This window comes from Ursus americanus, chromosome 2 (genome assembly GCF_024610735.1).
Source record: "Ursus americanus isolate L20-20 chromosome 2, mUrsAme1.1.p, whole genome shotgun sequence".
NCBI classification, from domain to species: Eukaryota; Metazoa; Chordata; class Mammalia; order Carnivora; family Ursidae; genus Ursus; species Ursus americanus.
In genome coordinates, this window is record NC_142128.1 from 12782132 (window position 1) to 12795051 (window position 12920).

The 12920-nt window shown below is 39.6% G+C and overlaps 1 protein-coding gene across 5 annotated transcripts in view; it reads left to right on the top strand.

The window, feature by feature from the left end:
• AUTS2 (activator of transcription and developmental regulator AUTS2) overlaps positions 1–12920 on the top strand; it is a 1104184-nt gene that overhangs the window by 491753 nt on the left and 599511 nt on the right. For all 5 annotated transcript variants that reach the window (XM_087868306.1, XM_045786143.2, XM_087868320.1 and 2 more), the window contains one exon: positions 3297–3398. In XM_087868306.1, coding sequence (XP_087724432.1) covers positions 3297–3398 — 102 coding nt within the window. The remainder of the gene's footprint in view (positions 1–3296; positions 3399–12920) is intronic.

Below are 12920 nucleotides of genomic sequence, written 5' to 3' on the forward strand. Positions count from 1 at the left end.
CAAAAGCTTTCTTACAACAGCCGCATGGATGCTAGGACAAATCAATGCAGGCGGATCGATTTTCCTTAGGTCTTTAAATGTTTAAGCCAGCACCTGGCCTTTGTAATGTCTCTTGGTTTTAGGCAATAGCTGGGAATTTCAGGTGAAGGATTACAACTTCTAAGTTAGCTGTGCTACCCCAAATGATCCATTGGATAAGGCTAAAAATGCCAGTTTTAAATGTATTCATGGGATTAGGAATGAATACCTCTTTGCCTGAAATCTTGTGGTTTAGCTTTAGTACTTACTGTAGTCAATCCATTTCTTTGAAATATTGAGCTGTCTGACAGCTTAAAATCCTAAGTTTCCTTTAAACTTGAGCCTGGCTTTGGAGGAGAAAAGGGTAGTGTGGGGTTGGATTTTACGTAAGGCTCGCCGAAGAGAATTCAGCAAGTGCTTTTGCTGGCAGGGCACCGGGAAGGCCAGGAAGCTGCTTCGTCTCAGTGCTTCTTGGGTTTTGCCCTTAGCCTAGATCAACATGTAGTCAGATGATACACATCAGAGCCGCTGAAGTCTCTTGTCAGGCCTGTTGAAGTCATCACTTTCCTTCCATGAAGAAACATGGAAGAGACCCAGATGCAATGTCCAGATTTGGGGAAGCCAGGTGGATGGATATCAGGAGAAATCTTTATGCTCTTGTAACTATTAATTCCCTGCTGGGTGTTTATTTCTCATCTAGGTTCAGGGACTGAGTTTTTATAAACATCTCTTGGTCAAATATCACCTTATAAGATTTCTTTTTTGTGTGAATGAAGTATAAATCTATTGATTGAATATATTGAAAACGTATTCTATAGAAAATCCAAATATAGTGCAGACTCATTATTTCCATGTGAAATGCCGACATCTAAATAGCGTCTGAGAAGTAAAATGAAGAGAGCAGTAAGCAGGCATGGGTTGAGTCCTAGACCTCTTTCCTAAATCTGAGCACATCATTTGCTCTATTTGTTTCGTCATTCGTACATTGGAGGTAGCTTTACCTGCTTTTTCTTAACTCAGAGATCCAGAAAGATAAAAATTATGACATGGCCTATAAATTAAAGTGTCTACTCCACATACAGATTTTATTGTCAAATTTATTTAACAGTAAGCCTTTTCAGACTTGAAAATGTATCATAATTATCAAAAGCCTTTAATGAAGAATGATATACTACCTAAATTTTGAAAAAAGAAAGAAAGAAAGAGCTCTTCAAAAACCATAGTGGATCCTATGTGAGCTTTCAAAACAATTTTGACCTGGAAAGCAGAGAGAAAGTGAGGGTGAGCTTTATGGGTTGAGGAAATCTAGTGTTTAATAGACAGATGCGGGACAGAGGTGGACATGACATGCTCAGGAAATTGAGAGAAAATGATGTTCATTTTAGATTAAATTCCCCTTTATTATAAGTATAAAAATGAAAACTTGAAGAGAATGACAATATTCTGAACTTTTATTCCATAGTAATAAGAAAAGGCTCATATAGCTTGCATCTGAATTAACTTAGAATTAGCAGATTTAGCAGTAATTTAGAAGGAAACGAAGCACTTAAGGGCCCAGGAGGATACAAACTAAAATGAGTATCATTTTTCTGGGTTCCATTAGAGAAGACTTCTGGAGAAAGGGATTTTTAGAAGAAAGTGATAAAAGTGGATTTATAGAAAGGCTGAGAGCAAAAAAGAGTGCTCTGTATAGTGGGGATTTGGGGACAGCTTATTAGATGGTGTGACCCAAAGTGGGATCTGAACTGTAGTTTTTAAAAGAAGCACATTAGACAGGGAATGTGGATTCAGATTCATTCTCCATTTGTCTTGGTTCACATTCCCCTTTGGCCCCAGAGCCACATGAAAACCTGCAAGCAAAAATTTTGCTACCTATTACCTGTTCTTCTCTCTGAAATTCCCTCCTGCCCAGAAGCATGGGGCCCGTGTTTTGTTTGAGACTTTCCATGTCTGATCCATGTACCCTTCTGTAATGTTTCTTCCTATTTCCTCCCAGAAGGAAATCTCTGTTTCAGATAAGACTCCTTCTGATCATTTCCTGGCATGTTGCTTTCCTGCCTTTGCTTTCTGCCTCTCTCCCATCAAGAGTATCTTCCCCTCTCCTCTCAGCCGTAGGAGCTCAATCTGCTTTTAAAATCCAAGGCTTCAGAGATTCCTTTTCTTCCTAATGTCACTGGCTACTTTTTGGTGTTCCATTTAGCGTGTATTTCCTTGTGTTGTTGTATTTGCCTGTCTTGCCGTCGTTCTCTTGCTAGATTGAGAACATTATAAAAGGGCTGTGAGTTGTAACCTGCATCAGATTGCTTGGGGTCTCTGCAAAGGTGGTTGTTGATGATGCCCTCGTCGGCTAATGGTCCATATGTGTGTGTCTCCTAGTCTCATATAGACTACTAGTTTGAAATTCTATGTGTTTATTCATTTTAATGGAAAATCAGAGCTGGGTAAATGTGTAGAGTTTTCTGAACATGAAAATCAGAGATGGATGAATGTGTAGAATTTTCTGAACATGGGGATCAGAGCTGGGTAAATGTGTAGAAACTGCTAAAACGTAAGCTTCATAAGATCAGAGACTTTTTTCTTTTTGGTTTAGCATCATATTTCCTGCTCTTACTACCAGGTCCAAACGTGGCACTTAATACGTATTTGTTGAGTGATTTGTGTCTTAATTACTTAAGCTGTATATCTGAATCTGGATACTCTTAAATATCTGCCAAGAGACCTCAGAAATCAGGATCAGTGTCTTCCCAATGGTGAAAGGATAACACACAGCATCTCATCATTTTCTCCTAGGAGAAGAAAACATTGTTTTTCGTTCTGTTCTGTTGTATTCTTTCGTCAGAGGAGGACAGGGGGAAATAAGGTGAGCAACCAGAGTTGGTGTAATCTGACTGTAGCTAATTCAGTGTTTTTGGTCTTTTTATTGACAAAAAAAAAAAAAAAAAAAAAAAAAAAACACCCTCCCAGTGGAACAGAGGAAAAATCTGAGGGAAGATTACTTTCCAAAATGCATGGGCCTTTGTTAGATTTTTGTCAAGTGTTTTTTTTAGGCTTGCTCACTCTTATTTACACTGACATTTTATGGTAAATGTTTTGCTGATCCTTCTCCATGTTTCTTCCTATGGCAGCTTGCCTGGCACGACTCAGAAGCTGAGAAGAGTGTTAAAATGCAGGACCTTAAGTTGTTCACTTTTGACAAGACTTCAAGAACACAGGCAAAGGAGCAGTTGTGTGAGGAGACCACTGACTTTTTTTCTTTTCCTCTTTTCTTTTGCCTTTAGCTCAAGCCAGGTCAGAACAGCTGCAGGGACAGTGACAGTGACAGCGTCAGCGGAGAATCCAAGGGCTTCCACAGGAGCAGCTCTCGGGAAAGGCTCAGCGACGTAAGTTTAAAACAAAAATCAGACAAAAACCATCAGACCACACACATTCTCTGGGTCCAGTCTCACTTTCCCGACACTCCTGTCCTTTCCCATCACTTGGTCTATGCAAGCATTACAGTCCCCTCTGTCTCAGCAAACTTGTTTAAGCCTGGCCTGATGGCTCCATCCCATTTTCTAGTGTGACCCAAAATGTGGTTTAACAAATAATAAGGTGAGTGGGAGTCCTTGTCTCCTTAGAAACAAAAGATTACAAAGGGAAGGGATAATACTTTATCAGTTGGCAAATGAAAAATAGTAGTCCGACAGTGCTACCCCGGAGGATGACCTCATTTAACTTTGGGCTTTTTGTAATTTCTTTGCTCGTGAGATTGGTGACCATCCCCATCTGCCATTTTATTTCTGTTGGAAGGGGTGAGTAACCAGCCACTTACTTGGCAAGAGAAGGAGTTTTATTTCCTGACTGATTTCCAAAAGAAAAATCCTTGTGGTAATGTACCGTATCTCTTGAGGGGTCTGTCAGCCCCCAGACCTGCCTGTGGCTACTCTCCAGCCTCCTATGCCAACAGGGCAGATTCTCCTTGGCCACTCCTGGGAGCCGCCTGATGCTCTGGGCTCTTTTCTTCTAACCTAACATGTCACAGAACAGGATTGTTGACCCTGAAAGCAATACTGGGAAGCTTTCTTATATATATAATGATGGAGTAGGGAGAAATTTTTATTAGTGATACTAATGAAGGAACATTAACAGATTTTAAGTGATACAGTACTCTCGAGAAAGAGCAATTCAGAGGGTCTGAGTTTCAAGAAGAATGTGCAGAGTTAGGATGTAGACTAAGGAGCAAAAACCTTTGCCCCATTATCTCCCTCTTTTTTTAACACTCTAAAGCAGTTGTCTTCATCCTGGGGTACAGGATGATTCGGTATGTTGCAGGAAAAAAATATTAGATCTTATAATTTTTTGTCTAAAAACAAGAGAAATGAAACTTTGCTAGTACGTAATTTAATGAGCCGGGATAGTTCAAGTATATAATTTATAAACACATGTATTTTAGAAGTGTGCTCAAAACTTTTTTAACTGAGGGGTGTTTCATAAGCGTAAAAGGTTGTCGCTCACTGCAGCACATTGAGTCATTCCCTATAATCATCTCCCATCCATTTCTCTATCATCCAAGGTGGACAGTCCCAAGACACACCTCCCAGGAAAGTCTGAGAGATTTAGAACGAGACTTGATGCCTGGAACATTGAATTCTTAAAAGAATTAAGTAGAATAAACAAAGTACACTTATTTCTATAGTACTCTTAATATCTTAGTTATAGATAATTGCCTCCTCTCCTAATAAGGTTTAATATCAATTATACAAATAGTATAACTCAGTCTTTTGCTGTGTGGGTATGTCTGTGTATAAGAATATTTCTTTGTGTGTGTATGTGTTTCATTAACTTTGTGATGGAACTATAAGTTATAATAAAGCAGTATTTCTTACCTAAGTTGTTAAAATACTTAACACTTAAGTAGCTCCTCTGAGCTTTTGTTTTGGTTTTAATACGAGATCTCACTGACCCTGGAAGTTATTCCAGGATTAGTTCATCATAATTTCATCACAGAGTGGAAAAATGAAGGCCACGTTAAGTCAGGGGACAAGAGTATGGTATTGTATAGTCATTGAGATCTTTTGACTGGTTGCCCTGAATTTACTTTCCATTAGATCAAAAAGGAATTGGCAAGAGATATTCTGTGTTCATGGATACAAAGACTTAATATTGAGATTCTACCCAGAGCAATGTATGGATTCAGGGCAGTTCCTCTGAAAATTCCAACATCCTTTTTTGCAAAAATGAAAAAAAAAAAAACCCAGATATTCAGATTTCTGTGGAATGGCATGAGACCCCTAGTAATCAAGACAATCTTGGAAAAGAAGAACAAAGTGGGAGACTCACACTAACTAGTTTCAAAACTTATAGCAAAGCTACAGTAATCAAAACAGTATGATATTGGCATCAGAATAGATCCACAGACCAATGGAATAGTATTAAGAGTCCAAAAATAAGCCCATACATACGGATTTTTGATAGCGTGTTAAGCCCATGCAGTTGGGAAAGAATTCTCTCTTCAACAGATGGTGCTGGGACAACTGGATTTCCTTATGCAAGTGAGTGAACTTGGACCCCTGTATCACATCATGTACACAAATTAACTCACAATAAATCAATGGCCTGAGTAGAAGAACTAAAATCATGAAAGTCTGGGAAGCAAACAGGGTCAGTTTCCTGATTTTGAATCTGGCAGTGGATTCTTAGATTCACAGCATTAGCAACAAAAGAGAAGATAGGAAAATTGGACATCCTCCAAATTGAAAGCATTTGTGTATCTCAAAGGGCATTATCAAGAAAGTGAAAAAAAAGATCCCTACAGAATGGGAGAAAATATTTACAAATCGTAGAACTGGTAAGTGTTTTTAATATTCAGAAGTAGGCAAAGGACTTGAATAGACATTTGCAGAAAAGATATACAAATGGCCAGTAAGCACGTGAAAGTGTCTCCTCATCATAGTCATTAGGGAAATGGAAATCAAAACCATAATGAGATACCCCTTTCCATCTACCAGGATGGTTATAATAAAAAATTGGAGAGGAATAAGTGTTGGCAGGAATATAGAGAAATTAAAACCCTTGTACATGATGGTGAGAATGGAAAATGGTGCAGCACTGGGAAAATAGCTTGGCAGTGTCTCAAAAAACTAAACATGTAATTATAATGTGTCCCACCAATTCTCCTTTTAGGTATATACCCAATAAAATTGAAAATAGTTAGGGAGATATCTCTACGCCAATTTTTGTTGCAGCATTATTTACACTAACCCAAAGGTAGAAACAACCATGTCCATCAATAGATGAATGGATAGACAAGAAGTGGCATATATGGACAATGGAATATTATTTAGTCATAAAAAGGATAAGTTCTCATACATGTTACAACATAGATGAACCTTGGAAGCATTATACTAAGTGAAAGAAGCTAGTCAAAAAAGACAAATATTGGGGCGCCTGGGTGGCTCAGTCGTTAAGCATCTGCCTTCGGCTCAGGGCGTGATCCCGGCGTTCTGGGATCGAGCCCCACATCAGGCTCCTCCGCTATGAGCCTGCTTCTTCCTCTCCCACTCCCCCTGCTTGTGTTCCCTCTCTTGCTGGCTGTCTCTCTCTCTCTCTGTCAAATAAATAAATAAAATCTTAAAAAAAAAAAAAAGACAAATATTGTATGGTTCCACTTATATAAGGAGCCTAGAATATGCAAATTCCTAGAGACAGAAAGTAGAGTAGGAGCTACAGGACCAGTCATGGGAGTGGGGGAATGTGAGGTATTGGGAGTTATTAATTAATTAATGGTTTGAAAGTTTCTGTTCAGGTTGATAAATAGTTTTGGAAAATTACATCCATAGTGCTGAGAATATAATTAATGCCCCTGAATGGTACACTTAAAAATGGCTAAAATGTCAAACTTATGTTATACACACACACACACACACACACACACACACACACACACACACACACACATATATATATATATATATATATATATATATATATATATATATATATATATATATATATAATCTCCCCAGAAGAGAATAATGTAAAAAAAAAGGGGGGGGCGTAACAATCCTGCCAATCTTATGTCAAGACAGTCTATGCAATACTTTGAGTTTATGTTGTGTATTATTAAAATTCATACCTTTTGCAACAACAGTATCAAAATATGAAAGGAGAAATGACAAAAAATAAATAAAAAGGAGAAGAAGGAAAAAAAAAGAAGTAGTTGGCATTTAGTGAGATGTTCCAGAGCCTCCAGCCACTTATTTCCTTTGCATGAGCAGTTCTGAGGTTGCAAATTCTTACCTCAGGCCGATTGCAATCCAAAATTTGCTGAGATGAAAGCCTTTGACAAGTCAAGCCACAAAATTATTTTTTTTGGATACAGGGCAACACCTACCCACCCAGTATTTTAAAAAATAAAGATGGCCCTACTTTTCCTTTAAAGGGAATTAGTTACTAATTTCCTTAATGCCCGTCAGAGAATGAGGAGATGGAGTGAAGGAGCGCTACTGGTTTTGTTCTGTCTGGTTTTGCCATGTCTCTCCTTACCGTACTTGTGCTTTCATAACTTTCTTGAACATATGGGAAATAGTTGTTATTAACTGTTCTAAAGCCCTCAGTCTACTAATCATGTCATTTGTATCATTTCCATGTCTGTCTCTGTTGGTTGGTTTTTCTCCTCCTTGTGGATTGTTCTGTCTGTCTCCTTTGCATGCTTGACAATTTTGGGGGGATGACGAACATTGTAAATTTTTCTTTATTGGGTGCTGGATAGTTTTTGGTTTCTAAAAATTTTCTTGAGCTTGATTCTGGGATGCAATTATGTCATTTGGAAATAGTTTGCTTTTTTCTGAGGTTTGCTTTTATGCTTTCCTGGGTGGAACCAGAACAGCCTTTAGGCCAAAGCTCATTTTTTCCCCAGTACTGAACACTCTGCCCAGTTCCTGATGCATGACATGATTTTTTCCAAACCTCGCCAGCTGGTGGCAATACCAACTATTTTCTGCCTTGTGTGGGCTCTGGGGATTGTTGTACCTGCTCGTCTGCAGTGGGTGTTCCCCTTGCTCGGGTACTTTTCTCTATCACATGTGCCGAGGTGGCTTCAGGTGAAGACCAGAGGAGGCCTTTAGCAGCTTTCATGATTCTGTCTCTGTGAAGCTCTCTTCTCTGCCAGCTTCTGCTTCTCAAATGCCAGCTGCCTTGGCTTCCTCCAGTTATCAGCTCTGTCTTCTCAACTCAGGGGTACTTCTGGGTTCCATCTGGGCCACCCCCAGTCGCCCTACTGTGGCATGAAAACTCTGCCCAGTCAGTAAGCTGGGGCAATTTGCAGGGTCATCTCATTTGCTCCCCTTGTCTCTAAGATCACTGTCTTGCAGAAACTGATTGCCTGGTTTCTAAAAATCCCTTCTCTTACACATCTGTCTGGTTTTTTGTTGTTGTTGCTTAAGGTGGGAGAATGTATTTGGTCCCTGTTAGTCCATCATGCCCACTGCTGGTTTTGTAGCTGAGATAAAAATTCTCCTAAGTCTTCCACTCACTTTTGTTATTTTTAGAAGCTTTGGCAATTGAGACTTACTCCCAAGTGCAGCTAATGAAGATATTATATTATTCCAGCTTAGTTATTTTGAATTGGACAGGCAAAAAGAGTAAGAAAAAAGAATTCCAGCGTAGCTGGAGGATTTGACTCATGGGTAAAGCTTCAAAACCAAATGTGCTTGGATTTTCTAAATGACGTATTCCCAAACTGTATTGCCAGAAGGAAATAATTGTCTGCAAGGACTCTCAGATTGTCCACATCAAGGAGACATAGTAACTTGTTTAGATTATTCACTAAGGAAAAAGTTAAGGGGAATAATTGAGTATATAAATATTCATGATGAGTTATTCAAGGGGGACAGTATTGCTTCTGACTTACAGAGAATTTTGTAACTGAGGAAGTTGTCAGACTTTGGGGGCTAAACTTATAAATTTGGTAAATAAAATCGTCAAGTTACAAACTGATCCAGGTTATTCATTACAAACACACCGAGTTTTAAAAAGCAGTTTAGATATTTATTATCTGCATGACCTTGAACAAAGAACTTCCAAGTCTTGGTTTCTTTTTTGGTAAAATGGGGGTAATTTCACCTACCTTGTCGGTCTCCTTTAAAGATCACCTGGCAGTGTATTTGAATCACATAACACGGTTCTTGTCACGACCATGGTGCTCAAAAATGTTTATCCTGTCTTTTGCCTCAGATTTAAAACTTCCCTTAGGAGCCTCTCTGCCCTTTTAAATTTGAATTCCTGTTAAGTGTCAATTTGACAATTCCTGCTTATCTCAATCATGACAAACATGACTTTTCCTCTCAGATAAAATCCTCTTATCCCAAGTCTCCTCGCCTCTTTTTCTCAAACCTGAACCGTCCACCCTCTTACTTCCCTGCCCTGGTGTTGGAGCCCAGAGCAGGTATCGTCAGAGTCAAGCTCTGTTCCTTCCTCTGTCTCACCTATCCTGTCTACTTAGTCGCTTTCCTTTATCTACTGGCTGTATTTGTGAAGAGGTATTTGGGTAGATTACATTCTCCTTGACATTGCTGATACGTTAGATGCCTCAGCGCGTGTCACACGTAGGATTCCTGTGGCCTCTCACCGTGTCATCTTGCCCCATCTCTGTTTCCTTTACACTGTGCTCTGCAGTGCTTCCAGAGTGTTGTTTTTCCAAGAATCCGAGCTCACAATTCAACTTTCTTGTTTAAGGTATTTTGGACGGAGTCCACACTCCTGAGAATTGTCCGCAGAGCCCTCCTCATCCTTCCTTCCCTCTACTTCCGGACATCTTTGTACCTTATGCTTAGTCCCTCTGATCCACCGTTTTTTTTTCTTAAATAGTATGCACTTTCAAATCTTCCTACCTTTGTTTTTTCTTTTGGAATCCTTTTTTTTTTTCTTTCTCTTTTCCTTCTGCTACCCCCAATGTCACTTTCTCTAGTAAATACTTCCCACCATCCTGTGGAAGTAAACTTCTTTAATGTTTTATTGAACTGAGTATATGGATATCGCTCATTTCTCCATGAACGGTTTTGGGGTCAGGTTTTTGGTTATGAGAAGGGAGAAAAAGATTTAATACTTTTTTAAGGGCTTAAGACTTTGAAGGCATTGAAACATTTCAGAAATTCGTGAAAAGGGATTGAATTGTAGTAAGTGTTGTGCTAAACGGTTCTCCAATCTGATTGTTCTGAAGCCATGTACACCATTTGATATCATAGTTGAGGCATTTTTTTCTGCATCTTTTTGAGATACCCTGGAACTCCCCAGGTTGTGGGTCCCACCATACCATCATTCATTCATGCAAGTGTGTGTCTTAGCCTCCTTTCTCCCCGCCCCCCCGCCAACCTTTAAAGAGATTTGACTCTGTCCCACGTTGACTTGCTGCTATTAAATAAGGAAGAAACAGCCACGGGCCACACCATCCATGAGTTTCCCTGTAGTTAAGAAGATCTGATCTAATCCAGTCCTATGAAGTACTCTTGACATTCTGTTTCTTCTCTTGTCTTTTTAAAATTTGTGTTAGATTTTCCTTTTCTCTGACAGTTTGTTTCTGCCCTTTTCTATTCCGGAGCCATATATTTACGTGTTTTCCTGGACGTGTCAGCAGTTTGCCCAGAAATCCTTATCAGGTACCTTAAATGTGTCAGGTATAGTTCTGTGCCCTTGAGGGTGACTGGTGAACAAGATGAAGTCTCCGTCCTCATGAGGCTTCCATTCTACTGAGGGGAGCAAACAACAGACCTGTGAGCAAACAGTAAAACTATTTCTGGGAGAATACATTTTATGGGGTAAACAGAAGAGTGAGATGGGGTGGAAGGGCACGTGTTGCTACTTGAGCCAGGGTGATTGGATAAGGCCTTTGTGCAGATGACGTTTGAACCAAAGCCTGAATAAGGAAAAGGAGGTAGCCCTGCGAGGACCTGTGGGAAGAATGTACTGTATATCGGGAGCAACCAGCTCAAGAGCCTGAGTCAGGAGCAAGCATGTCGTGTTTGAGGGAAGGAAAACAGGCCAGTGCGGCTGGACTCCAGTGACTGAGCACAGGGGCCGATGACATAATACCTTCTAGTGCACGGTAAGGAGGCTAGGCATGGCAGTAGTCTTCTGGTAGCTTAAAATAGTGGAAATTTATTACCTCTTAGGTTTTGAGGTTATAATTCCAGCATTAAGGGTGTGAACAGGGCCATGATCCCTCTGAAAGCTCTAGGAAGAATCCTTCCATTCCTCACCTAGCTTCTGGTGGCATCTGGCCTTCCTTGCCTTAAATTATGTCACTCCAGTATCTGCCTCTGTCTTCACCCGGTCTTCTGCTCAGTGGTCGCTTTGTGTGGTCCTCTCTTCTTGAAGTACAGTAGTCATTGGATTTAGGAACCACCTTAATTTAGTAGGACCTCACCTTAATCACATCTGCAAAGACCCTCTTTCCTTAAGGTCATGGTAGTGCTCGCTTCTGCAGCACATGTATCAGATAAGCCCGTCCTATCAGTCATGGTTCTCAAGAGAAACAGAACCAACAGTGTGTATAGTCACATACAATTGTGGACGCTGATGGGTCTCAAGATCTGTAGTCAGCAAGCTGGAAACCCAGGAGAGTCAGTGTTTAGTTCCAGTCTGAGTCCAAAGGCCTGATCAGCAAGAGAACTGATGGTACAGTCCCAGTCCAAAGGCTGGATGGCTTGAGACCCAGGAAGAATCCACGTTTCAGTTGAAGCCTGAAAGCAAGAAGAAAAAAAAAATCATCCCAACCCGCATGCAGTCAGACAGAAGAATTCTTCTTACACTGAGGATATTCATTCTTTCCTTCTGTTCTTGTTCTGTTTGGATGAAGCTTGGACACATTAGGGAGGACAGTATGCTTTACAGGGTCTGTCAATTTAAATGTTAAACTCCTACAAAAACACCCTTGCAGTAATGCCCAGAATAATGTTTGACCGAATATTTGGGTACCCAGGGGCCTAGTCGAGTTGGCACGTGAAGTTAACTCTTACAGTCATATTCTGAGGTTCCGGGTGGATATGAATTTTGGGAGACACTATTACGCTATTTAACCCACTTTATGTTCTTTTTAAAGCCACTGGAAGGTGTTAAAAAGAATGTTGTTATTATTTTTAAAATGTTTATTTGCCCTTTATATTAAACAACAGATAAAGGTAAGAGCAAGAATGCAGTGAGGGAAAGACGCCAGAAGGGACTGAGTATAGATGAAAGCCGGTGACCACGTGAAATGGGTTGGAACAGAGGGTTGAAAATTGAAGTTGGAAGGGTCCATTTCCATACCCGATGCTTTCTTCATGCTGTTGCCTCCTCTTTTTTTTTTTTTTAATCACATCTACAACTTATTAAACACCAAAAACAATCACTAACAAGAATGATGACAAAAAAGAAAAACAAATCCTTTCCCTAAATATCACCTTCATATTCCCTACAATTTCCACTATTTTCTTTTAACTTTTGTGGTATGAGATTATAAACATTCTCAGTTGAAAAGCTAATTTTATTATTTATTGTCTGTTTCTTTTTTTAACCTGTAGAATTTTTTTGAAGTATAGTTAATGTACAGTGTTATATTGTTTTCTGAGGCACAACATATTGATTTCATGATTCTGTACATCACGCAGTCCTTACCGTAGTAGTGTCACCATCTGTCACCATACAACATTATTACAGTATTATTGACTCTATTCCCCATGCTGTACTTTTCATCTCCACGACTTACTTATTTAATAACTGGAAGGTTTTACATCTCCATCCCCTCTATCTGTTCTGCCCCCACCCACCGTTCCTCTGACAACCACCAGTTTATTCTCCATATTTAAGAATCTGTTTTCTTGTTCGTTCGTTCGTTCTTTCTTCTTTTTCTTTTCTTTTTTTTTAAGATTCCACCTAAATGAAATCAT